The sequence below is a fragment of the Hemicordylus capensis genome, chromosome 5 (genome assembly GCF_027244095.1).
Source record: "Hemicordylus capensis ecotype Gifberg chromosome 5, rHemCap1.1.pri, whole genome shotgun sequence".
Classification (NCBI taxonomy): Eukaryota; Metazoa; Chordata; class Lepidosauria; order Squamata; family Cordylidae; genus Hemicordylus; species Hemicordylus capensis.
The window spans coordinates 239968433-239996281 of NC_069661.1; the positions used below are offsets into that span (position 1 = coordinate 239968433).

Below are 27849 nucleotides of genomic sequence, written 5' to 3' on the forward strand. Positions count from 1 at the left end.
TTTTGTGAGCCCTTTGGGGACAGGGAGACATCTTATTTATTTGTTATTTCTCTGTGTTAATGGCCCTGAGCCATTTTTGGAAGGGCGGTATAGAAATCAATCAATCAATCACTCAAATAAATAAATAACATGAGGTTGCCGGTTCTGGTGTGTTTCCCAAACTATAGGAAGCACCTATATCGGGCAGCAGCAATAGAGGAAGATGCTGAAAGGCATCATCTCATACTGCGTTGCCATATTCTGGCTTCCCAAATCTAGGTGCCTAATTTGCATATTATGTAAATTTTCTGGAAAATAATTTCTGAGCAGAATAGTGACTGCACGTTTTGCTCCATCACTCCGTTTCTACAGTGGCTAGAGTTTAGCTTTTTTTTTTTTTTTAATGAAATCTGGGAGAATTTGGGTGGGCTAAGCAAGCTGGGTGAGATGCTTAAAATCTGTGTGAAACCCAGAATTTTGGGGGACATGGCAAGTCTAGCAGGAGATGGCAATAGTAAACCCCTCCTGTATTCTACCAAAGACAACCTCAGGGCTCTGTGGTCACCAGGAGTCAACACCTATTCAACTGCACACTTTACCTTTATTTTAATGTAAACCAGCAAGTCATTTCCTGCTGTGCCATTAAAATATGGGGCTTTGAAACACTGACACCATGTAGCTACAATGCCTGGAGAGAAGCTACCATGTAGCTACAATGCCTGGAGTGGGTGGGGGGGAGCGGTAAATTTGTTAAAGCAATCCTCCTGGTTAAATTCCTGGTCATTTCAAGTCCAGGACAATACTCCTGAACTGCCCAGGCAAATCCTTGACATGTGGCAACCTTAGTCCCACTAGATAAGCTGGGTTTCAGAATTCTGCACAAACAAAACCTTCCCCTTCAACAGCAGACCTATGTAGAATACACTGTACTAATCCAAACATCTGCTGTCCAGCTGAAAAGTCATCTCTCTCCAGTTCCATCGCACAGGGAGGGAGGACACCAATTGGGTGGGAAATGCTGCCTTACACAATCAGTGAATTGAGAGCAGATTATTTATTTATTTATTTGTTTATTTGTTTATTTATTTATTTATTACCAATGAACAGAGAGTGCCTTGAAAACAACATTGGATTGCCTACAGCTCTTAGAGGGGGAGGCAGGATTTTTGGTTCCCCCCTCCACAACCGCTAGAAGTACTGCCAGAGTAGTCTGTACCTTTCTGGTGGTGTTCAGTTTCCTCACATAGAAACTGGATGTTTTTAAGCTGCAACATTTGGCTCTCTAATTCCTTTAGGGATGTTTTAGATCAGAGATTGTTGTTAAAACTGTCGATGTGCCATGAATTTTAGTAGACGACCTCATCTCGGCATCTGGCAAATGCGGTTCAATGTTGGCAAGTGTAAAGTGATGCACATTGGGACGAAGAACCCCAACTTCAAGTATATGCTGATGGGATCCGAGCTGTCGGTGACGGACCAGGAGAGGGATCTTGGGGTCGTGGTGGACAGCTCGAAAGTGTCGACTCAATGTGCAGCAGCTGTAAAAAAGGCCAATTCCATGCTAGGGATCATTAGGAAGGGAATTGAAAATAAAACTGCTAATATTATAATGCCCTTATACAAAAGTATGGTGCGGCCACACCTGGAGTCCTGCATACAATTCTGGCCACCACATCTAAAAAAGGACATCGTAGAACTGGAAAAGGTGCAGAAGAGGGCATCCAAGATTATTAAGGCACCTTTCTTATGAGGCTAGGCTATAACACCTGGGGCTATTTAGTTTAGAAAAAAGACGACTGCGGGGAGACATGATAGAGGTCTATAAAATCATGCATGGTGTGGAGAAAGTGGATAGAGATAAATTCTTCTCCCTCTCCCACAACACTAGAACCAGGAGTCATCCCATGAAATTGATTGCCAGGAAATCTAGGACCAGCAAACAGAAGTACTTTTCCACACAACGCATAATCAACGCATAATCAACATTGTGGAATTCTCTGCCACGAGATGTGGTGACAGCTAACAACCTGGATTGCTTTAAGAGGGGTTTGGATAACTTAATGGAGGAGAGGTCTATTGACGGCTACTAGTCGGAGGGCTGTAGGCCACCTCCAGCCTCGGGGACGGGGTGCCTCTGGGTACCAGTTGCGGGGGAGTAACAGCAGGAGAGAGGGCATGCCCTCAACTCCTGCCTGTGGCTTCCAGCAGCATCTGGTGGGCCACTGTGCGAAATGGAATGCTGGACTAGATGGGCCTTGGGCCTGATCCAGCAGGGCTGTTCTTATGTTCTTATCACAACAATTTAAAAACCAGTGCTTCAGCTGCACAGATACTAGTCTAGTATAGAAGCATTATGATATATTCTCTGTTTCTCATTTCCCTTGTTCAGTGTCCCAGAACAGTAACTTTCCCCAGACATTACAGGGAGATCATTGTTCTAGGGTTTGTATACTTTTTTTTATAGTGTTCTGCAGTGAAAACACATCAAGGAAACACTTCAGTAAAAATAGCCTTCCTTTCTATCACATTGATAAAATACGATGTGGTTGGGCTGTGTACCACTTCTGCATTGCTGACACAGAAGCCTGTCCTAAGAAATATGGTTTTCTAATCAAGTTACAATTTGCAGTGAGAGAGGGAGCTGAAATCACAGATTGCGCTTCCTTTGTAACAATGGGGTACTGCCAGATTTTTTTTTTAAGGAATGCTTCATAGTTTTTGAAATTTTTAGAGTGATGTTTTTAACTGGTTTTGATTTTGTTTTAATGAGTTATTTGTGTTTTAATCTGTTTTTATATTTGTGAACTTCCTCCTCCTCCTCCTCCTCTTCTTCTTCTTCTTCTTGAGGGATGCTATGCTGGGGATGGATGGGGTCAGTTGCTCTCCCCCTGCTAAATAAAGATAATTGCCACTTTAAAGAAGTTCATTTGCTCAGTTTGCTCTGGGACCCCAGTACAGGATACTAGTATTGAGGTACTTAGATGGGATACGCCTTGTAGTGGTCCTCCTTTCCCATGAGAGAAAGATGAAAAAATTATTTGCGGATAAAAATGAGTTAATAAAGGAATGAAGTTCCTAAAATAATTGTTGTGATTTGGGGCCTGCAAACCTAGCTCTAAATGCTCCACTAAGCAGCAGACTAAACCACTTGTCCATGACTCATCCATAAAACACTAACATTTGTTTTTAAACAAGTTTTTACAACCCTCTTTTTGAGAAGTTTACCCATATTTGAGTCCGATGACTAATTGGACTGTTGTGTGCAACTTTTGCAGCAAGTTTGGATGTAAAAGCAGGCTTAGCTGTATTGCACTTACTTATATCCCAGGGATGCTGACAGCAGCTTAGATGGGCTTGCAGGGCAGTCACCTATCTAGGCACACACCAGGCTGAGATCTGCTTAGCACAACAATGGGATAGCATAACTCAAGGCTTTAGAAATGACGGAAGTAGCAATGAGCCAAATCACACATTACAGGGGAGGTCTGTGATGGGATGTCCTTTTTTCTTTAATGAAAGGGGAGATTTCTGATTAGATCTGAGCAGCAATGAGAGGGCTGTTGTCTTCTAAAAACACTTTCCCTTGCACAGTTTTGCTCTTCAGAATTGCCCCTGGACTGCTATTTGCATTAGATTTATTTTTATGTTATTTAATTTTACAATTTCAATCTTGCTCTTCTGCCAAGGAGCCCAGAGCTGTATACCCCACAACAACCCTGTGAGGTAGCTTGAGCTGGGAGATAAATGACTGACCCAGATTCACCCAGTGAGTTTCGTGGCTAAATGGAGATTTGAACTCGGGTCTCCCCAGCCTAGTTCGACACTCTAGTGCATTATGCTGATTCTAAAGCAGAAGGGAACAGTTTTCTGTATTTTCCCACCACAGGACAAATAACAGATGGAGGGGGAGGGCAATTTTGACTGGGAGAATGGTGCAGAGGGAGAATTGTAAAACACCCCTGCCTCCCATTGCCGCTCTGATCAAATGGCCAGCATTTTGTGATGGCATTATGCATTAAAAATAAATCTTGGGAGATAAAACATCTCTCTCCTAATGTTCAGTTTGGCTCACAAAATACTCCTGGATTGAAATCAGTACTGATCCACAAATTGCTCTCTAGAGCAGGGGTCTCCCACCTTGAGTTCCCGGATGCTGTTGGACTACAACACCCATCATCCCCAGCTACAATGGTGTTTCACCATCACGGCTGGGGATGACAAGAGTTGCAGTCCAACAATATCTGAGGGTCTAAGATTCAAAACTCCTGCTCTAGAGCTGTTGCATGCCCCACCAGCAGCAGCGTAGAAGATGCTTGTTTCTTCCATCCTGGTCCTTATTGGCAATGGAAAGCAACCACAGAAACAGCTTAATAAAGCCAACAAATTCTGCTGCCCCAGTGGTGCCCCAAATCAAAGGGCTCAGTTCATTTTTATAAAAAGCTTTTGATCATGAAGTCTGGGTTGCCAGTGGAGGCCTTAAAGACAGAGCACGTGTTTCTGCTGCAGTGACATACCTGTCATTTGTGGCATTTTGTCCTTTCCTGGCAGCAAAGAGTTAATAATATTATTTAAACAACGAGCAGATGTTAATGTCATTATGTTGGTTTTTTAAGAACAAACATATTTCGTTTTCCTGCACAGTGCCAATAGCCTTTTAGAGCTCTTGACAAATAAGTGCTATTTTCTGCGAAGTGGTACCTGCTGGGGAGGGGGGGATTTGAGTTCACGATCTCTGAAATAATTGCATTTGTGAGTCCTATATTTTCCCCCACATTCTCAGTGTTAGGGATGTGCACAAACCGAGGTTTGGTGCCACGAGGAGGGCAGCAGTGTTCTCTCTAATGTTTTTCATCAGTGTGCAGAATGAATTTTGTTCCGGGCGGCAGTATCAAGGCAGTGTGTGCGCATGTGCATTCAGAGTGGGGATCCTGAGCGGATCTAAAATTGACTGAGAGGAGATCCAAAAACATGTGAGCGTGCGCATGTGCACACGCCTTCGACAGAACACTGGAGGGTAGCGGTGAGCGGGATCTTTAAAAAAGAGGAGAGCAAGTTCTTATCTACTTTCCACTGTCGCATGCTGCGACAGCACTGCCCCGAAAAACCCCTGTGTGGTGGTGGCACACACAGGGCATTTGCGCATGCGCAGGCACCATTTGCTTGGTCAGCATGATGTTGCCCATGCTGGTGCCTGCACATGCATGGACGCTGTCGGATAAATTATCCACAGGTTCTTTAATGAATAGAGGCTCGTGGTTCAATTTGAATCAAGCTTTATTGATTAATGACATGCTGGGCAAGTCTCCCAAGCAGCTCAGAACAAGGGGGAGGAGCCCTGAACAAAGGAATCTCAGAGTTTATAAGGACAATCGCAGTCATTTCTGCATTAGCCTAGGATTGCAGACCCTTCCAGTCAGCATGTGCCAACTCCTTCTAATGCACCCGTCATGTTACAGGCAACAACTTGCATAGCCCTTGATAAACTGCGCGCATCAGACCACTTTCATCAAGACCTGTGTAAGCCAGCCTGGAAATTTCCTGTAAGCATGGTCTCTTGCTCAGGCAGTTAGGATTGCTCTCTGCCTCATTTGTGCCGTTTCCATGGTCAGCATTTATGTATTTTATTTTATTTTATTTATCAAATTTGTATACCCCCTCAAACTTCCATCTCTGGGTGGTTTACAATAACATAAAACCAGTTAAAAACATATACAAAAACTTTAAAACAATTTAAAAATAAGCAGAGATTAAAACCCCAAAATATTAGGAAGCTGAGAAAGCTTGGGCGAAAAGATGGGTATTTGGGGGCATTGCCCATGCTAGTGCCCGCACATGTGTGGGTGCTATGTGTGTGCTGGCACCGTGCACAGGTCCTTGGGACAATTTCCACCACAGCAGGAAGCTGCATGGGGGCGGCGGAGAGCAGCTAAGGACCTGCTCTCCTCTTTTTTAAAGATCCCGCTCGCTGCTCCGCTCCCCGCAGCGCCGAACCAGTGCGCGAACCTTGGTTCACGCACATCCCCACTCAGTGTAAATGTGCTTATTGCTGGAAGAAGAGTGGGTATCTTGGCTATCAGAAAGATAAAATAATCAAATAAAATTTGGATTAAAAATCTTAACTGTAAGTTGTAATGTTAGAGAATCTTCTCTGCAGATATTGCACCACACTGCTGTTTGCATTTTCCTTCTCCCATCACCCAGGGAACAGATGTGAGCACTGAGCCAGTGTTCAAAATTATTATTGATTTTTCTTATTCAGGATGTATTCCCTGCCTTTCCACTCTAAAATTGCTCACTGCGGTTTACAGTTTGTTATTAAATAATCAATGCAACAAAATAAAAATGAACTTAACATAATAACAGCAAAATAATAATAGTGAAAAACAAAACAGAATTGCAGCAAAGGCAATAAAATACTAAGAGAAAAATGCATGATCAAGCAAAAGGCAGGCCAACTAGAAAAATATTTGACCCATTGCAGAAGACCATCAAGGATGAATCTCTTGAGGCAGGGAGTTCCACATTCTGGGCACCACCAGCAAGAAGGCCTTTCTCTTCATCTCTATCAAATTGAACACAGAATGTGTTATAGACACATGTACCAAATTTCATCCTAATATTTATTTATTTGATTGATTGATTGATTGATTGATTGATTTCTATACCGCCCTTCCAAAAATGGCTCAGGGCAGTTTACACAGAGAAATAATAAATAAATAAGATGGATTCCTGTCCCCAAAGGGCTCACAATCTAAAAAGAACCATAAGATAGACACCAGCAACAGTCACTGGAAGTACTGTGCTGGGGTGGATAGGGCCAGTTACTCTCCCCCTGTTAAATAAAGAGAATCACCACGTTAAAAGGTGCCTCTTTGCCAAGTTAGCAGGGGTTTTATTGCAGTGCATTACCTCAGTTTACTGGAAATCTCAGGGCAGTTTACAATTTACAATTATAATTAAATTAAAATATGTATATCCTGACCCTCCAGTACACTACTGCTTGGGGCAGCTTACAACATCTCAGAGTTCAAGGGAATAAGCCACCATAATGACTCGCTCCGCCTCCCCAAGCTGTAATTTTGTGAGGCTGGCTTCCAAGGCTCTAGCAAAAAGAAAAGAAAAAAGATCCTGGACCTTAAGTCTGCCCACCTCGGTTTTACAGTACCAGGCTCACTTGAATCAGTTAGCACAGGATGATCATTAGTTCAGGATATTTCTGCAAACAGAACTTGGTTGTCTGGATGCAACTGTAAAGAACTAAGAGCCAGTTCTCATGATAAGTGTAATGTTAGTCATGTAGAAATCTGAGATTCCTGTGGTGTGCTTGCTCCCGCGGAGTGTACTGTGTGAACCAGCAAAAATTTCAGTGATCTCCAGCTGGCAACGTGCCAATCTGAGATCAAGCTGACGTTGAGCCCCTTCACACCATCAAATGGGGTGGGCTGGAGAGGAGGCAGGAACCTACCTGCTCCACCCACCCACCCCCTATGATCAGAGCCTCTGTTGGGCTCTGCTGGTCAGGCGCCCACACAAACGCCGTAGTGGCATTCTTCAGGGCTGCAATTGTGAGCCCTCCAGTATCTCACAATACACCGCGTGAGTAGCACAGTTCACTGGGGAAGCTCAGTGCTTCCTGGCCTCTCCTTCCCCTCTGTTCCATCATGAAGATGGCTGCCCGCAGCGTAGAGCCCCACACGACCAGAGAGTGAGGTAGGAGGTGTGTGCTTGTCCTCCTACCTCACTTTAAACCTTAGTAGCAGGTCAGGGCTATCTAGGGGAGGAGTAGCAGGATCCAGAGCAATCCTGGGACTTCACATGGCCAGTTCTCCCTGGGATAGCCCTGTCCTACCCAGGGAGGGCTGATCATGAGAATAGGCTCATTCACAATCACAATCTGAAGGTGGTTTAATGAACGTGGGTTGGTGTGTTGCCAAAAATGGCGTTGTACACATGTGCTAAATAAATAAATAATTATTGTGAACGACCCAGAGACATTAGTTTGTGGCAGTGTACAAATATACTAAATAAATAAATAGCGAGAGATTGCAGACATTTTCCCAGTTCACATGACATGCTCCAGGGGAGCACGCGTGCCATGGGAATCTCAAATTCCCTCCTAATATTATAGTGATCGTGAGAACCAGCCCTACATCAAGTTTTCTTTGTGCAAAACCGTTCTGGAAAATCTGAGCCCCATTCTGTTCCACAAAGGCTGAACACTCTGCTACCTCTTTGGCCAAAGGAGACCATGTCTTGTCCAGATAATAAACTGACCCTCCTGATATCATTTAAGTAAGTTCCTACATCATTTAAGTAGGACCCCATTGTCATGTGGGGAAGCAACCTGCCTAGAGAGCAGGAGGCTGTTGGTTCGAATCCCCACTGGTGTTTTCCCCAGAATATGGGAAACTCTTATAATGGGCAGAAGACATATAGGAAGGTGCTGAAAGGCATCATCTCATACTGCGTGGGAGAGGGCAATGGTAAACCACTCCTGTATTCTACCAAGAAAACCACATGGCTCTGTGGTCACCAAGATTCGACACTGACTCGATGGCACAATCTTTCCTTTTTTTTCACGGACACAAGTAATAAGCTATTGACCAGTAGTCATTCACAATCACTCCACGGTATACTGTTATGCTCCTCAGTTGTCCCGCTTCTCTGAGCAGCGAGAAGTTCTAGGCATTTGCAGAGTCCCCCCTTGGATGTTAGTTTCCCGTGGAGAAGAGGTTCCTGTAGACTGACGGTGTCTTTGCAATATTTGGTTTATTTACTCAAGTATCTACTGTATGCCCATCCTGGCTGGTGTCTTTTGGGGCAATCCAATTCTGAGCTTTACCCCTGCCAATTATTTAAACCAGATAATAGTCCCAAAGTACTGCAGGGCTCTGACACTGGCCTGATGCAATGCCTTGCACACAGCTGTGATACCAGAAAATTCCATATGGAAAGCGTATCTGTCCCTGTGGCTCCGGTGAGATTGAAATGACGGCTCATGTACTTTTGTATTGTCAGTATTACTGTGACTCTCAGCATAAGCCTATCTCCCCATATATTAGCTCATATCCAGGCTGTTCTGATTTTTTTAAAAAATATCTTAACCTTCTTTTGACAAATCAGAATGATTTTAGATCCTATAATGTGGCCAAGTTTTGCTTAATAGCTAGCACAATTTGTTTAGAATTTAATAAGAAATAAACATTTTAACGCCTGTATATATGTATGTTGCGTCCATTGGTTGGATATGATTTTGTCATACATACCGTAGTATAGAATACAGAATGGTATGAGATCTAACATCGTTCTGTATCAGGCACATAATGTTGATATCTTGCCACCTTTATACTCAGTATCATTCTGACTTTAGTGTTGATTAATATTAAATAGTTTCTGCTCACAGTCTTAACTTTTAGCTTGCTCTACTCACTGTATTATGTTTTAGGTGTTTTAGGTGATTTGATAGAGATCCCCTATTACCTTGTCGGAGTAGATTGTCTTAATTGATGCTTGTTTATTTTGCTGTTATGCTGGTCATAGACCGAAATAAAGACTTGACTTGATAGATTGTATACTGAAGTCGGCAGAACATTCCTAAAGGTCAGCAACAGATTGCATCAGGTGCCCAGAGAGCTGCACCAAAGGTGCTTCTTCAGCCTCCTGCTTGGCTGCTACATTCCAGGTCCTAACACCCCGTCTTCTTTGTCTCTGTGTTCCACAGCAACTTCCTGCTCTTTTTTCACACTAACCTAGCACAGACACACCTTGCAAGGAAGATGGGGGGAGAAGGACGGGAATATAAGAAGTTGCCGTATATGAGTCAGAATGTCCGTCCATCTAGCTCAGTATTGTCTACCCAGACTGGCAGCAGCTTCTCTAAGGTTACAGGCAGGAGTCTCTCTCAGTCCTGTCTGGCGAAACCAGGGAAAGAACTTGGAACTTTCTGCATGCAAGCATGCAGGTGCTCTTCCCACAGCGGCCCCATCCCCAAGGGGAATATTTTACAGTGCTTGCATATGTAGTCTCCCATTCAAATGCAAACCAGGGTGGGCCCTGCTTAGCAGAGGGGACAATTCATGCTTGCTACCACAAGACCAGCTCGCCCAGGCAATGTCACCTTCAGCCCTTCCCTGCAGGTGGATAGATATGCAAGTCCTACAAGCTTTCTAGTGGTGTCTCCATTAGAAGGCAATCAGAGGCAGCCTTTCCTCCTTAGAGGTGGGCCTACCTGGAGGCCAGCAAAAAGGTCTATGGTATTTTGGTTTGCTCTACTTTCTCAGCACTGCTCTCAAACTCATCTACCTTGCTCTTCCTTAAGCTGCCCTGAGTGCCACTTCCATAGAACAATTGTTCTGTATCTGATTGGAGAGAGGCCTTTTCAGTGGTGGCACCATAGCTGCAGAGGCAGAGCTCTCTTTCCAGAGAGCCCCACCATGCAACCTCTATCTTGAGATGCTACCTTTGTACAGAAGGCAAAGTCCCATCCCTGAACCATGGCTTACTGGGCAAAGGGGACGGTGGGACACTGGGAGGCAGTGTTAATTGGGCTGCCCCACAGTTGCCAGGAGGACAAAGCGTCTGCCTAATATTCTGCCCTTACTGAGAAAAGTTTTATTTTTCATTCTGAATGTAAGAATTCTGAATTTTTTTTAATTTATCTATTTATTTATTTATTACATTTTAATACCACCACATACCAATGTCTCATACAAAACAAACAACAAAATCAGAATTAAAACCAAATTAAAACAGTTGTAAACATTTCAAAACAATTTAAAACAGCAGAACAACAATAAAAATCTACTTACAGCTAGTCAAAAGCTTGGTGGAATAAATGTGTTTTAAAACCTGCCAGAATTGGGGAAGCTCTTACAACAACAGAGGGTTCGTTCCAAAGCCTTGGAGTGGATATAGAAAAGATCCGGCTCTGAATTGCCACCAGACAAGCAGAGAGGGTCACCGGAGAGGGCAGCTGCAGGCAGATCTCTCAAGAGGATTTTAATAAGCAGTGGGTGTCCTGAAGGAGAAGGCGCTCTCTTAAATACCCTGGGCCCAAGCCATTTAAGGCTTTATAGGTCATCACCAGCACTTTATATTTTGCCCGGAAATATATGGACAGCTAGTGTAATGCTTTTGGAGTAATATGGTCTCTTCAGGTTGCCCTGGAGACCTAACTGGCTACTGCATTTCGTACCAAGTGCAGTTTTTGGACTATGTACAAAGGCAGCCCCACATAAGGCACATTGCAGTAGACAAGTCTGGAGGTTACCAGCAAGCGTACCACTGTGTTTAGGTCGTTCTCCAAAAATGGCCATAGCTGGCATATCAGCCTAATCTGATAAAAAGCACCTCTAGCCACTGCCTCAGCCTGAGAAACCAGAGAGAGGCCTGGGTCAAGAAGTACTCCCAGACTATGCACCTGTTACTTTTGAGGGAGTGTAACCCCTTCTAGAACAGGTAGGTCTAACCTAGCTCCTGAGTTCCAAACTCCCCTCATGAAGTGTCCTGCAGGTGGAATCCAAGAGGCTTGGATTCAGCCTCAAATTGTTCTCCCTCATCCAGCCCATTACCGCATGCATGCAGGCATTTAGGGAAGTTATGCTGTTCCCTGATGAAGATGACATGGAGAAATAGATTTGGATGTCATCAGCATACTGGTAACACCCAGCACCAAATCTCCTGATGATCTCCCCCAGCGGTTTTATGTAGATGTTAAAAAGTATTGGAGACAGTATGGAGCCCTTTGGGATGCCATAGATTTAGAGGAGGAGAAGTCTCCAAGTGACACCATCTAGAATCTCCCCGCGAGATAGGAGCGAAACCACTACAAAACAGTGCCTCCAGCGCCCAACCCCCGCAGATGATCCAGAAGGATACCATGGTCGATGGTATCAAAAGCTGCTGAGAGATCCAAAAGGACCAGAAGAGTCACATGCCCTCTGTCAGTTCCCAGTTGGAGATCATCCATCAGGCTAACCAAGGCAGTCTCCACCTCATAGCCTGCCTGAAAACCAGTTTGAAATGGGTCCAGATAATCTGTTTCCTTCAAGATTGCCTGGAGTTGGGAAGCCACCACCCTCTCAATCACCTTGCCCAACCATGGAAGGTTAGTGCTTAGCTCAGTGGGATCTAATGTAGGCATCTTCAGAGGTGGTCTTATAATTGCGTCCTTGAGACAAGGAAGCCTCCTGCACTCCCTCAGAGATTCATTTATGATGTTGACAAGGCCATCTCTAATAGCCTCCCCACCGGATGACATCAGCCATGTCAGTCAAGGATCGAGAGAACAGGTAGTAAGCCGCTTCGCTCCAAGCAACTTGTCCACATCTTCAGGAGTCACAAATTGAAACTGATCCAGTCTATAATCACACAAGAGGAGTTTCTGGACACTTCACCACTAGACTCTGCTACCATACAGGTATCCAGATCGGCCCGAATATGAGATCTTTTATCTGTAAAAAACTCACTAAAAGCATCACAGCAGTTCGCTGAAGGATCCAAGTTGGAATTCGTGGAAGAAGGAACTTGGATTAGTTCCTTAGACAACTCAGCCGGTCGCGAACTTGCAGATGCAACATGAGCAGCAAAGAACTGTTTCTTTGCTGTTGGTCTTGCCAGCACCTAGATCTGTAAATCTGTTCTGTGTTATAACCTGTCACATTCAAGTTGAGTCTTTCTCCACTTGCGTTCTAGTCCTATAGCCGCTTCAGCTCCCGCAGTTCTTCTGCACACATTTATTTATTTATTTATTTAGCCACCCCATCCAATGGCTCTGGGTAATGCACAATAATTAGACTGGAGTTGGTTCTGAAGCGGGTTGCAGAGGACGCTCAAAGGATTTCCAGGGCATCAACAGAATTGCTGGAGGAGCAATGACTGCATTCATTCACACAAACTCATGTATGAGTGTACACTCGTACAAAATAATGTTTGAATTGGACTTGTATCTTGAGCATTTCATGGTCTTTTGGTCCCCCTGGCTCACACGATGCTCAAAGCAATACAGCTGCACCAGTTGGCCGGTGCTGCTGTGCACATGCAACAGCATGCCTGCACTTGTGCAATGCTGCTTACGATGGAAACAAGTGTGGGTACACCATTTTAAGTAGTTGCACAATTTTGCTCTTGTGCAACACCACCGAGGCTGGCTTCTTCATGCACAGCAGCGCTCTTTGATCAAGTGGGCAACAGTTACATTTCCCCTCCCCCCTTATAACACTATATGCATATATAACAGATAATATAATAACTGTCTGTAGAGAATAACACTGCATGCACCTGATAAAGTGCATTTTAGTCCATGAAAATTCTGTGTGTGTGTCCGTCCGCGCGGTGTGTTGCCAGAACCTAAGGGGTATACTCGTGGGTCAAATGGGCCGTAACCCAAAATTTGGCTTTAAAAAAGCCAAATCACACACATTTGCTGTCCAGACAGACTCCCTTTTCGAAGCACTACTTCACATTTGGCCCTTCAGCTTCCACACTCCCACACTCTGCCTTACCTGGAATGTGGCTTCTACTGCAAACGGGTATTTGTAGGTAAACAAACACCTTTGCATTGTGTTTCGCATTCCAACTGCTCTGTGCTCACTCAGACAAAACCAAGCCAAAAAAACACCCTCTTATGCGTTACAGCACAGGTATCCACTTACTGCTTACATTTATTTATTTATCTATCTCTCAGATCTGTAGACCGCCCCAAACTTCCGTTTCTGGGCAGTTTGTACATCAAACCGCTCAGAAACGGTCCATTGTGAATACATCACAATGGACCGGCTGAGAGAAACTGTAAGAATTTCTCCCATGTTTGCAAAGAATGCTGCTGAAACAATTGCAAGGGGACTCTATTAGAGAGAATACAGTAATGTAGATGGTGGGGGGGACTTTGGGATCATATGATCATCGTGCAGAGGGACTAAGTGGGTGGAGGATTCAGGATAGATCGCCAAAGAGAACACCAAAAGGTCAGTCCAGACTCCAGACTAGTTAGCTAGGGGAGAGAAACATCCCATTTCTGTTCTGCTGCCTGCAGGCAGAAGGAAGATTGCCTGCTACCTCATTCCACACCCCGCTCATTCCTTCTGCTCTTTCCTCTGAGGCTGTCAAGCGACAGGCACCATCCACTTAGCTTCTACATTACTGCAGGCATGATCAGTGGGGCCTGCTGCAGGACCAACTTGTCAGGTCTTACCAAGTAAGTTCCTGGTTTGCTTCTTTGGGGAGGGTGGGATTGTTTCTCACTCCTCAGCATCTGGGGTTTCTTTTGAAACCTGGGAGAACTTGGCTCTGATGGGAAGAGGCGAATGTCGAAGAAGAGCTCTGAGAAAGCACTGCAGTTGTATCTGGGTGTGTGTGTGTGTTGTATTCATTAGTCAAATCTTGCATTGTTGTTCATAAAACAATAGCCACATGTCTGTGCGGTTGCAAAGACCTCTTGCTCTGATCCAGAGGCAAGAATGTTTTCACAATGTTGCGGCTGCTTATAGTGTAATTCAGTCAGTAGTGAGAAGGGGATTTTTTCTTTCTTTCTCAGAAGTAACTTGCATCAATGTGAAACTTGTACGGCTGCTTAATCTCTGTGTAAATACTAGACGGTAGACACTGAGAGCATGATTAACCCAAGGAGTGGAGAAAGTGAACAGCCTGAATTGGTGATATGATACTGACAGAAAAACTGTCTGTGCATTTGATCTTGTTTGTCCTGTTTATCTCCTTTTTAAACTCCTAAGGTCATGAATTGGGATTCTGTCTCTTATCTCTGAAGTGCCCTTATAACCAGGAATTATCAAAATATTTTATGAGAGTTGTCGAGTCTAGAGATGTTATTGTTACTACTGGTGACTACATAAACGTTCTACTTGCTGTTAAAAAAAATGTTTGTAATCATCCTGATTCCAGATAGAAGTTTGATTAGTGATTGTTGTGATCTTTAAACATTCAGAAACAACAGTCCTGCCTCTCAGGAATTTGGATAGGAACATAGGAAGCTGCCTTCTATGTTCTATCTATTCTTCTATTCTTCTTCAGACCACATTGGTCCATCTCGCTCAGTATTGTCTACACAGACTGGCAGCGGCTTCTCCAAGGTTACAGGCAGCAGGAGTCTCTCTCGACCTTGTCTTGGAGATGCCTGGGAGGAAACTTGGAACCTTCTGCATGCGAGCATGCAGGGGCCCCATCCCCTCAGGGGAATATCTTACAGTGCTCACATGCCATCTCCCATTCAAATGCAAACCAGGGTGGACCCTGCTTAGCAAAGGGGACAAGTCATGCCTGCTACCACAAGTCTAGATCTCCTCCATGAGGAGGAGTTTATTTGTTAGCTTTAAACATCAAATTAAGCTGTTTTTAAAAGTCCAGACACTAGATTTTATGGCACGATAATGTGAGACCAACAGAAGTAACAATGGAGCAGGCCAGACTTTTCTCCAAAGTAAGATGTGAAGACATAAGAACAGCCCTGCTGGATCAGGCCGAAGGCCTATCTAGTCCAATATCCTGTTTCGCACAGTGGCCCTCCTAGAATCCCACTGGCAAGAGGTGAAGGCATGCCCCCTCTCTTGCTGTTGCTTCCTTGCAACTGGTATTTAGAGGCATCTTGCCACTGAGGCTAGAAATGGCATATAGCCATCAGACTAGTAGCCACTGATAGGCCTGTCCTCCATAAATTTGTCTAAGCCCCCTTTTAAAGCCCTCCAAGTTAGTGGCCATCACCACATCCCGCAGATATGGGGCAAAGCATTCCATAGATTAATTATGAGCTATGTGAAAAAGTATTCCATAGATTAATGATGAGCTATGTGAAAAAGTAATCCCCACTGTTGGTCCTGAATTTCCTGGCAATCAGTTTATTATTTATTTATTTAATTTAATTTTTTACATTTATATCCTGCTCTTTCTCTGAGGAGCTCAGAGTGGTGTACATGGTTATTTTTATCCTCACAACAACCCTGTGAGGTAGGTAAGGCTGAGAGGTGCATGGCTGGCCCAGAGTCACCCAGTGAGTTCCATGGTTGAATGGGGATTCAAACTTGGGTCTTCCCGGTCTTAGTCCAACACGCTAATTACTACGCTGTGCTGGTTCATAATCATGTTCATAGTTCCCATACATTAATATACAGGTTTCCCAGCCTCGGGGCCCCCAATGTTGTTGGTTTACAACTCCCATCATCCCCAGCGACTGTGGCCAAGCTGGGCCACTTTGGCAGGAGATAGTGGAAGTGGTAGTCCAACAACATTTGGGATTCCATGACCTAGGTGGTGTGCTCTTTCCACCTGGGGCTAGAGATCTTTTAATGTCCCAGGGGCCAAAGCAGGGAGGATCTAAGTTCTTTCTTTCTTTTCTTTTCTTTTTATTTCTCAAATTTGTAGATCACCCCAGACCTCCATCTCTGGGCAGTTTACAACAACATTAAACAATATTTCCACCTAGCATCTTCTTGTCCATCCCATTTTTCTCCATTCATCATATTCAACTTGAGATATGTTGGAAAGCAGCACATCCCATGATCTCGCCTGATTCACAGGCTCCCAATAGCTATTGCAGTCTAAGGGACACAATCTGACATGCATATGGGACAGAGACTTCAGATGATACAGAAATTAGTCAGAAGTTAGTTTAGGCAGAGGACTTCTTTCAAACAATGACATGCATACTAGGACTGTGTGAAGCGTTGGGCAGGTCTGAAGTGAAGCTGGCCACTTCAGCTGATCTGGCTTGATTAAAGCTGAATCGGGTTCATTTAATTTTTGGCCACATCAGCAGTTCTCCTGCTGATCTCCTCACCCCTTTACTTAATGGGCCAGCTCTGGTAATGTGGCTTATGTTTGAAAAGGATTGTTGGAAGAGGCTTTCATTTCCCATTCCTACAGTCCTGGAAAAGGTGCAAGGAATTCTTGGGGGGAATTGTAGTCCTTTCCAGGGCTGTGCCATTGCTGCGGTCCTTGAAAAGACGACGATTCCCACAAAACCTTGCTTCTTCCCCAGGACTGCTGGAAGAGGACCTCTTCTGTTGTCTTTTTCAAACTAAAACCACGTCTCCACAGCCACACCTGTCTCCTGCATGCACGTAAAGAGGTTGGGAGAGGAGGTTGCGGGGAGTACTGTTGATGTAATTCAGCCCGAACCAAACAACCTTTCCAGTCTGAAGCTCCGAATCAAATTGCGGGCTGCTCTAAAGGACTGAGGCAGCCTCTGACTCAAATCAGGCTGGTTTGCACAGGTCTAATGAATGTTAGCCATTTCTGAGAAACTTCTATGTCGCACAATATCACAGAACTATGCAAACATTTCCAGCCTCGTGATTCATAGGTAACACAACATATTCAATTAAGGCAAATGTATAGCAGTCCTTAGCAGACTCAGTGGCTCCAAATTCCTAACAGACCCAGCAAATCCAACCAAATTGCTAGATTGTGGATACCTAGATTCCTATCAAGCTGCTGGTTTTTCCTGAGCTGAAGTCAGCTGGAGGTTATGTCATCCTAAGGTCATGTCAGCCACAGGTCATCTGTTTGTTATACAGAAAATGGCAGGCTGATGTTCAGTACAGATCCATAGATGACAGAGTTGGCCATTGTGTCTGAGAATTGATCCCCAGATAGCCCCATGAACAGGCCCTTTGGCTCCTATAGTGGTGTCCATGAGAGTGTTCTTCACTCTCCAGCATGGCTCTGCCAGTTTCCTTGGGCTGGAAATGGGTAAAGGAAGAAAATTCTGATATCCTTGTGTAATCTCACTGAGTGTTATCAACTTAGGGAGCTGATGTGAGAAGGCTCACACTAACCATAATTTCAGTATTATCTGCAGGTTCTGTCCTGTATGGTTGTCTATATATGGCATTGGCTAGCAATAGTTATTGGGAAACTATGACTCGGTCTCCACAGGGGTGGAGAGCTGGTCTTGCAGTAGCAAGCATGAATTGTCCCCTTTGCTAAACAGGGTTTGCCTTGGTTTGCATTTGGATGGGCAGCAACATGTCTGCTGTAAGATAGTCCCCTGAGGGAATGGGGTTGTAGCTCAGTGGTGGAGCATCTGCTTTTCATGCAGAAGGCCCAGGTTCAGCCCCTGGCAGCATCTCCAGGTAGGACTGGGAAAGACTGCTGCCCGAAATCTTGGAGAGCTCCTGCCAGTCAGTGTAGACAATCCTGAGCTAGATGGGACCAAAGGTCTGATTCTCTATAAGGAAGCTTCCTGTCTTCGCCCCATCTAGAGGCTCTGGGCGTTCATGTTCTGGGTGTTCATGACATTGAGATGCTTCAGTTGAGGCCCTTCGACCTGTGTGAAGCACCAGGAGGGTCTGTGCGGAGAAAGCAAGCTTAGCTCACTCTCCCTGCACACAAGCAGCCTCCAAGCCCTGGGCGGCCGGATCAGTTGCCCCAAAGCAGAGCCTGACCGCCCGCTCACCCCGCATCTGACATCAGACGTGGGGGTTAGCCATGCCCCCACATCTGATGTCAGATGCGGGGGGCTTGGTCTGGCTCCCGAACAGAGCCCTGTGGCTCCATTCGGGAGTGTGTCAGGCCGGCGGTGTGTTCACAGCGCCGACCATTTAACTCCCAAAGGGGCCGCGCGGCCCCTTTGGGGAGCTAGTCTGGGGCTGGCGCTGCGTTCGTGGTGCAGCCAGGAGCAGCTCTTTCCTGCCTTAAGGCAGGGAAGAGCCGCTCCTGGCCGTGACACAAACGCAGCAGCCATTTAACTCCTGAACGGGGGCCACATGGCCTCCGCTCGGGAGCTAAAGCAGCACCCCCGCATCTGACTTCAGATGCAGGGGGCGTGTCGTGGCCGCAAGGCACAGCCCCTGATTGGGCGCGACCCGGGTTCTTTGAACCCGTTGGCTCAATGGTGGCTCCACCCCTGCGGCTTCCCACACGACTACCGGTTCCGTCACAGAGCTGGTGGTGGCTGCTGGGATCGGGGGTCGCGTGGCCCCCTTTATCCCAATTTCTGCTGGTCGTGAGAATAGCCCCATTGTCTCAATAATCTTTGCAGTAACCCTGTAAGATAGGCCATTCTTATTGCCCCCATATTATGGGAGGGTGCTGAGGATGAACAACAGTTGCTTGCCTAGGACAACTCAGTGAATTGATGGCAGAAGTGAGATTTGAACTCAGGGTGTCCTAGTACACGTACACACACACACACACACACACACACACACACACACACACATTCCCTAGTTTCCCACAATTACCTGTAGTGCCAGCTCATCTATATGAAAAATATTTTCTTTCCTTCAACATTGTAGTTTTAACCTTCCCACTTTCCACTAACTCTTTCCATCCCGCCTGCCCCACCAGCCCTGGTGGATATGGAAATTATGGGCTTTCTTCTGAGAGATCTATCTGCATCATAACCCTTTCACTAGGTTGTTGTTTCTTTTTTAAAGATCTTTGGGAATAAGTACAACTCCCAGTTGCAGTCGATTTTAAAAAATGGGGCTACGGGAGCACTAGCTCCTTTAACCCTCTTTAAGAGGGTGGCTGGCCGGGTGGGTTTGCCGCAGAGGCGCTGCCAGGATCGGGTGCAATCCTGGCGGTTCTCACACATGGGCAAGACTTTGGTTTGGCTTCATTCGTGTGGTTTTGCCTGCGCATTAGAACAGCCTCAGAGTCCTGTCAAGCCTCAGCTCTATTTTAGGAGGTGCGCACAGACTTCTGGGAAGTGTAGTCCTTCCCTGTGCTTTCCCCATTGAGCTCTACGAGGAAAATGCTGGGAAGAACTACACTTCCCAGTGCTCCAGGCACACCTTCCAAGATGGTGCTGGGAATTGAGGAGGCACCGTTTCCCTTGAAGGAGCCCCACCCGTGCTGGGGAAAGTGCTACACTGTGTAGTGGGTCGGTCATGGTGCCAGAAGAGCTTTGCACAGGCCTAAGACACCATTAAGGCCAGGAGCCATACTTGGGGTTGATGGGAGCCAACACTGGTTCCTGGGCCTTACAATGAAGTACATTGCCCCAAGGTGAAACTCTGGCTTGCAAAAGTATCTTTAGCATTGGCTTTTGAGTTCTTTTCCTGGCGTTTCTTCATTAAAGGCTTCTTAAAAGTCCAACTTCATAATTTCAGCTAGATCACTTGCCCAGATAGTGGGTTTAAATGGATTAAAATCCCCTCCACCCGCTCAGGCAATTCAGGAGATTCTGTTCATACTGCCAAAGTAGGGCCACTGGAGCTTTAGTGCAAATTAAGATAAAGCCTTTGAAGAGGAGGAGAGTAGGGATAAGATCCTGAAACGGAATATAATAAGCAATAAAGGAGGCTTAGATCAGAAGATGTAAGCACCTGTCTTAAATTTATTACATTTACAAATATTCATTCACCTGGCTAAACTAGGAGTTTATTTCAAGTGCAAATGGATATAAATATGGGTCTCCCATATTATTTTCAAAGATTGCCCATGCATTCATTTCAGTGGATGCCCTATTGTGTGGAAAGGTCATCTTATATAAACAATTCCATGCTTGCATGCATGCATCACTGAACACAAAGTACTCCAAACTGGGTTAACTAGATATTGAGTTTTTCATTTGAGCAGGGATTCTCAACGTTGCATCCCCAGATGTTATTGGACTTCAGCTCCCATAATCCCCAGCCCCACTGGCCTTTGGTTGGGGATTATGGGAATTGAAGTCCTACAACATCTGGGGACCCAATGTTGAGAATCCCTGGTTTTGACCACATAGGAAATTCCCTGCAGTGGCATTTTCCGTTTTTCTTTCTTTCTGCAGTAATGAGGACTAGGTACTTGGCTTTTCCATGGAAGGAAGGAAGGAAGCAAGCTGAGGGGCATACAGATATCACTATTTCTGACTAAGTCAACTGAGAATGTTGGTGCTTCTGTCTGCTTGGTTAGTTTTGATACCACTTAGTGAAGGACCGCTGTATGTAGTCAAGGGCATTGCTGTAACTTGTGTGTGTCCCAAACCTAAACATTAAGAGGAAAAAATTTCATCTAGTCAGGTGAGAGCCCGCTCAACTCTTCCCATGGGAGTGGGGTGCTGTCCCTGCTATCTGTCAGGATTCCTCAGTGCTTCTGTTCACTTTTGTTCTGTTCAATACTAAAAGAACATGACAGATTAGAGAGCATATGAACAGGCATGCTCCTTCAATTAAAGTGCTATTTGTATTATTTTCTATCCGTTTTAAAAATATTTTTCGCATTTCATTTCTTATTGGCCATGGCATTCAACCTGGAAAACTTTTAGTTCCGTTTTAGAGGGCAATCAGATGGAAAAATAGTCAGAGGAAGAGAAAATTAGAAAGTCATTTGCAAATGAAAGTCATCTGACCATGCTTATTCCTCACCCTGAAAATCTTTTCCATTCACAACTGCATTTTTGATGTTGGCTTCTTGTATTTATTTGTTAGCTCCAGAATTTCCTATACATTCTGCATATAAATTAATCAACTAAACTAGATGGTTGGCTACTAGAGGTAGCTTCGTGGGGGCACCTGGTTTGTAGAATTCCTGACGTGCGTCTCCTTCATTAGTGTTTAGGCAGCAGGTAAACAGGTTCTTTTTGCTCAGGAATGTAATGGTGTTTGGCTAAACAAATCACGCTGTTGCCTGTAGTTTTCTGTGATCTTTGGTTGTTGGGGAATTTCTTTTGTGCGGATGGATTGTGGCTTTTCTTATTATATTGTGTTGAACACTAAGGTATTAAGCCACCTGGGGGCCAAATGGTTGAAAGGTAGAGTGAACATGTTTTAAACACGTGAATAAGTACATGTGCAAGAAGGAGTCTGTGCACTGTTCCTAACAGGCAAGGACTCAAGCATTGGCCAAATATGGGGTGCAGCAGGGGTGGGATTGCGGGAAGACTGCATGGGCCGTGCCTGTCGTTTTCAGTTGCGAAATGTGGTCTGCTTATCTCTCTTTCTCTTTGCAATGTACTTGGAATGTAGCCCTGTAGGCTGTGTGCCCTTTGGGGGGAAAACCCTGCATCAAGAAAAGCCAAATATAGACTATACAAATCAAGCAAATAGACATATATTTGTATATTTTGCATGCTTTATCCTGCTTTTGCTAGTCATGGGGAAGGGCTTCGAAGGGCACTGAAGCCCCATTCCTGACCACTAGAAACCTTGTTCAGAGCTCTCTCTGACTTCCTGAGATTTCACCAAACACAAGACTACACCCCACAAGCCTATCTTCAAAACTGCAAAGGCTAGAAGCTTGTTTAAAAATAAAACAAATGAAAACTGAGTTTCTCGGGTTGCAAAACTGTGGAAATCGCACGGTCCTGGTTATGCTGCAGTTTCCGCATCAGCCTCATACTAGATGAGATTTAGCATCAGCCTTGTAGTAGATGCTGAACAGGGGGAAAAAGATGTCACTGCAGTTCTTGGGCAGAGGGCTTGCAGTCTAATAATGAATTACAGCTGGGGGTGATGGGGGTTGTAGCCCAGCAACAGCTGGAGGGCCTCAGGTTGTGGCCACCCCTGGCCTAGACAATAGGGGAGAAAAGGCTGCGGTAGAGAGGACAGCCTCCTGTCCTTTCATGGCCAATCAGAGGAGAGCTGACGATGTAATGAGGGTAGCCAGTCTTCTGGCAATGCAATGCATGCTGGGATAGCTGCCTGCCTCGGAGGGCCCAGCTGCCAATTTCAGCAATGGAGACCATGGCTGCCTGGATTGTGTGGGTGCTGAGTTTGCAGACCCAAACAGAAGTTCTGCTTATTTGTGACTACCAAGGTAGGAGCTCTTCACCACCACCACCCTGCAAACCACCCCTCATATGGTCAATTGAAAAGGCTCAATAGCTGAATAGGGCTATATACAATTCTCTCTGTGTCTCTGAATCATCATGAGAAGGTAATGTGAGAATATGATGTAGTGGAGTTTCTCTGTGATGCAGTGTACAGGTTGCTAGAGTCAGACTTTGGGATGTAGGTTTCAGATCCCATTATTTGTGGATTTGCTGGTGGACCTGGACAAATCACCAGATCGGCCAAGACACTTTATGCTTACTCACAGTAGTGAAGCAAGAAAAGGCTTGTAAATAATGGTAATTGTTGCTCATACAAATACACTCACTGTCTAGAAAGCTACTCAAGTATAAACATATGCAAGAACAGTATCTTCTTAATTCATGAAGTAAGGCATGCAAAAAGCATTGGCACTTTTGAACTTTGGTGCTGGAGAAGACTTTTGAGGATACCATGGACAGCCAGGAAAACAAACAAATGGATCATAGCACAAATCAATCCAGAATTTTCGCTCCAGGCACAAATGACCAGGCTCAAACTGTCATACTTTGGACACATTATGCGAAAACCTAGCTCCCTTGAGAAGTCCATAATGCTGGGAAAAGTTGAAGGAAAGAGAAGAGGACGAACAGCAGCAAGCTGGGTGGACTCGATTTCGACAACAATAAATGCACCACTGAGAGACCTTAAAGGTCAAGTTGAAGATGATCATCCTGGAGAGAATCTATCTATGTGGTTGCTAAGAGTCGACACCGACTTGATGGCACTTAATCAATCAATCAGTCAAGGAGTGCTTGAGTCAAAGACTGCCTTGACATCCTAGAAGACTTGCACACTGATGGTCTGGCTGAAATTGCCTGTGGCTAGGCAAATGCACTTTGCCTATGCTCAGAGGCCCTCCATTCTTATTCCACACATTACAAGGCTGTCTCTGGCATTCAGACTATAATCCAGAGCGGAGTCCTGGCTCAGGTTAATAGGATGCATCCTCCTACTTCTTTATCTCTAGCCCTATAACATCATGTTCAACTATCATTCAACATGTGTACAGTGCACATTGTTAACAGTCATTCACATGCTATGTTGAATACAGCAGTACACTTCCTATCTGTACCATGCATTTGACAGGCCTGTGCCCAGGCTTAGTTTTAAAGTGAACACAAGTAGAGTCATTCACACAAAAACATGTATGCGTATGCAGGCATCTGCACGTTCCTACACCACAATGTCTGAATAGGGCTTCTTTCTTCATTTCTTTTAACTCCAGTTCTGATGTAGTTGGGAACCTCTAGACTAAGATGATGGCTTCACTCCTAGCCATTTTACTCTCTCTCTCCCCCCCTTTTTATTTCCAGTACGTGCCTTATTTTATTGTATTGCTGATGTGCAGCATATGTTAGAAAAGTAAATTTTAGGGCCAGAGGTTGGATACTGAAATTGTCCTAATAAGGACAAATAAAAACATTGTCAGCTTTTATTGGTGAGATCAAAGAAATGAGGCAGTGTCTTGGCTAGCTGGTGATGAGGCGGTTTGTTCTGCTGTCAAAATCCCTTGCAGAGTAGATGGCCAGCCCAAAGATTTAAGAGCCAGACAATGGGCGCTTAACAAAATTGCTGGACTAAGTGATAGACATTGTGTGGGGGTAGATGGGTGGGTAGTAAAGAGATTTTTCTTTTCTTTATCCCCTTTACAAGTAACATATTTCGAACAGAAACAAGGGACAAATAAAGGTTTTATTAAATCACTCTATGAGGGTATTTACACGTGCAGCATAACCCAGGCTAGGGCAGCCCAGCCTGGGTTAGGCTGCGTGTGTGATAGGGATGTGCACGGAACTGGTTTGGAGGCCCTCTGAACCGGTTCGAAAGGCAGTCGGTTCTGCCGGTTCAGTGGGGGGGGGAGTTTGCTGCTTTAAGAGTGGGGGAGGTTGCACTTACCCCTCCCTCCACTCTTGCCCCGTCGGCGCTCCTTTTTTCTAAAGTTCATCGGGAAGGCAGCATACCTCCCTGCCGCCCCGTTGCCCCCGTTTACTGGATACAACCGGTAAGCATCCGACACCTCTGAATAGGTGCCACAGTTAGATTTCTAGCCCGCAATGGCTCCCTAGTGCCTGGGATTTATCAAACCCTGTTCTAGCCTTCCTTTCATTCTTTGTTGTAACTACTTACTGAGGCTATTCAGACGATGGGACTAAATGGGGCTAGCGGAGGCCAGCCCGATTTTGTCCCCTCATGTAAACCACTGGGCTTGGCTATGAGCCCAGTGGTTCCTAGGCAGGTAACCCACCTAAATATGCTAAATCATTGTAAACCGCTTAGAGAGCTTCCAGCTATAGAGCGGTATATAAATGTAAGTGCTATTGCTATTGCTAACTATCCCTGCCCTTAAACCAGGTTTGCGGAGCGAGTGCTCTGCAAACCTGGTTTTAAAAATTGTGTGTAGCTGTGGCTACTCACAAGGAGACCCCTGGAGGGGATGCGAAAAGCTGGGTTTCGCCAGCATGCCCTGCGCACTCTCGCAGGGCATACTGGAGCTTCCGGGGTCCCCAGATCCCCCCAGCCCCTGCCAGCAACGTCACGGAGTTGGCAATCATGTGGGTGGCCGATCCGGCCGCCCAGGGCTCCCTCCCTGATCGTCTGAGGGGTGAGCGGGATTAGCCCGCTCTCCCCGCTCTGCTGCACAAACTGGGTCTCACTGATCGTGAGACCCAGCTCACTGAGTTTCACATTGAGTGGTCATTCACACAACCAAAAACGGTGTTCTACCCGGGTTTGGGAGCTGTGTGTGCTCCCAGTTTTCAGAGGAAAATCTGGGTAAAAGTGGTTGTGTTGGAAGCAAGAAACCCATGTTTTCATCCTACCTTGCTTCCACTCAACCATAGGTCCCAAACCTGGGTAGAACACAGTTTTTGATTGTGTGAATGACCTCATTCTGTTTTTGAAAGAGCTCAGCGCAGTAATGTTTCTCTGTATTTGGTTTTCTGTAGACCAGCAATTCTGCTTTTAAAGGATAGGGCAGAGTTCCTCTTGGTCCAGAATTCTTCTTTCCCGCTATTCTGCTATCACTGTAGACCTGGCTTCCTCTGTCCCACCCCCACCCTTTCCCTCGGTACTACCTACCAAAGACAGTTGGAATGCAAAGGACAGTTTCCAGTTGGATGTCACAGAGGAAAGGAAACAAAATGCAAAACATTTAAAAGTGGTGGAAAAGAAAACAAATATATTCTGTTTATTTATTTATAATTTTTGCTTTGAAAGTGCCATCAGTAGCACAGGAAGGAGGAGGTTGTTTAGTCACTGTAGGCTGTGCAGAATGCCAAGTGTTACTACTGCCAGATGGAACAAAACACATGGTGAGGAATTGTTCCTTTAATTGGTACCGCTGGTCATAAAGGATGCTACATTCCTTCAGTGCTGGCTGCTAATAGAGTTGATGTTTGGTACAAATACTAGGAGTGTAGGAAACTGCCTTTATACCAAGGCAGACCCTTGGTCCATCTAGCTCAGTATTGTCTACACTGACTGGCAGCGGCTTCTCCAAGGTTTCAGGCAGGAGTCTTGCCCAGCCCTGTCTGAAGATGCTACCTGGGATTAAACCTTGGACCTTCTGCATGCAAGTTTGCAGCTGCTCTTTCATGGAAATATGGCCCCATCCCCTAAGAGAATATCTTACAGCGCTCACATGTAGTCTCCCATCCAAATGCAAACCAAGATGAATTCTGCTTAGCAAATTCATCCTCCCTAGCACAGGTTCCCCTGCTAACTGAGCAAAGAGGCTCCCACTCTTTATTTAGCAGGGGGAGAGCATCTGGCCATATCCATCCCAGCACAGTATCCTTCAAGTGGGTGTTGCTGGTGTCTATCTTATGTTTCTGTTTTAGATTGTGAGCCCTTTGGGATTGTGACCCCATTTTATTTATTTGTTTGCTTGCTTATATCTATGTAAACCACTTTGGGAACTTCTGTTGAAAAGTGGTATATAAATATCAGTCGTATTCATATTCGTATTCCTGGCACTCCTGAGACCTTTTTGCCACTTGGATGGATCAGCAGGCACCTACATTTATCATCCGGTTGACCCAGTTTCCACGTTTTTAAGATACGTTGTTGTAGGTTTTGAAATGTTTCCCTAAAACCATAGGAGCTAGAAACCTAGCACAAATCCACCTAATTTTTAAATCCACCCGCCTCCCCTAGGGGTTTCCCAGTCCTGGCTGCAAGGCCTTGCTCTGGTGGATTCTTAGTGTGAGCTTTAACCCCTTCTTACCCGAATAACATTCCAAGCCCAAACAACCATACTGTATAGCATTAAACATTGGGGCTATTCACACGATTGAAGAAAATCGGGCTAGCTTCCGCTAGCCCGATTTTCTTCAGTCGTAAGAACCACCGGGCTCGCAGCCGAGCCCGGTGGTTCTTGAGCGGCTAACCCGCTCCTGTAGCCTGCCCCTTAGCCCAGATTTGCGTAGTGAGTGCTCTGCAAACCCGGGCTATCTGCTTGTGAGTAGCTGCGGCGCGGCTCCGCACCGCAGCTACTCGCAAGTAGACTCCTGACCGGGAGGCGAAAAGTCGGCTCCGGGGGTCTCCCTAGTATGCCCTGTGTGCTCACGCAGGGCATACTGGGGCTTCCAGGGGCCATGTGGCCCCTGAGCTCCCCAGCCCCCACCGGCTCCATCTTGGAGCCGCCCAATCTGGCTGCCCAGGGCTCCCTCCCCGCTCGTGAGCAGGGAGAGCGGGCTTAGCCTGCTCTTCCCACTCACAGCCCCCAACCGGGTCTCACGGATCGTGAGACCCGGTCCATTCTTTAAACACACATCAAACCTCATCTCATCACAGAGACAGACTGCCCTCCACACAGTAACAGTACCACAGCACTGTGGAATCTTAATTGACCTCAGATAGTCAGGTTTTCTGGCCCATTGTGGAGCTGTCTGTCCGGGTGTGGAGAGCCATTCATCTTGGAAGCAGAGCTGGCCAGCTCTTTCCCATAGTATACCGCATGTTCATGGGGAACCTAGTGCCAAATCATCACCATCACCATCATCATCATCATCATCATCATCAATAAAAAATCAACAAATTATTTGTTAGCTGCCCCATAACAATTGTTCTCGTAAGTAGAGGCAACAGGTCCTGCGTCTGTTCAGGAAAAAGTTCTGTA

At 45.5% G+C, this 27849-nt stretch overlaps 1 protein-coding gene across 15 annotated transcripts in view; it reads left to right on the plus strand.

Annotated features, from left to right (window-relative positions):
- The window catches only part of CALD1 (caldesmon 1), a 306807-nt gene that overhangs the window by 204886 nt on the left and 74072 nt on the right, over positions 1-27849 (plus strand). The window contains exon 1 of one of the 15 annotated variants that reach the window (XM_053251780.1): positions 13921-14173. The exons of the other annotated variants lie outside the window; for them this stretch is intronic. Coding sequence (XP_053107755.1) covers positions 14127-14173 — 47 coding nt within the window. The 5' untranslated portion in view covers positions 13921-14126. Of the gene's footprint in view, positions 1-13920; positions 14174-27849 lie in introns of those variants that run through there. 15 annotated transcript variants of the gene reach the window in all.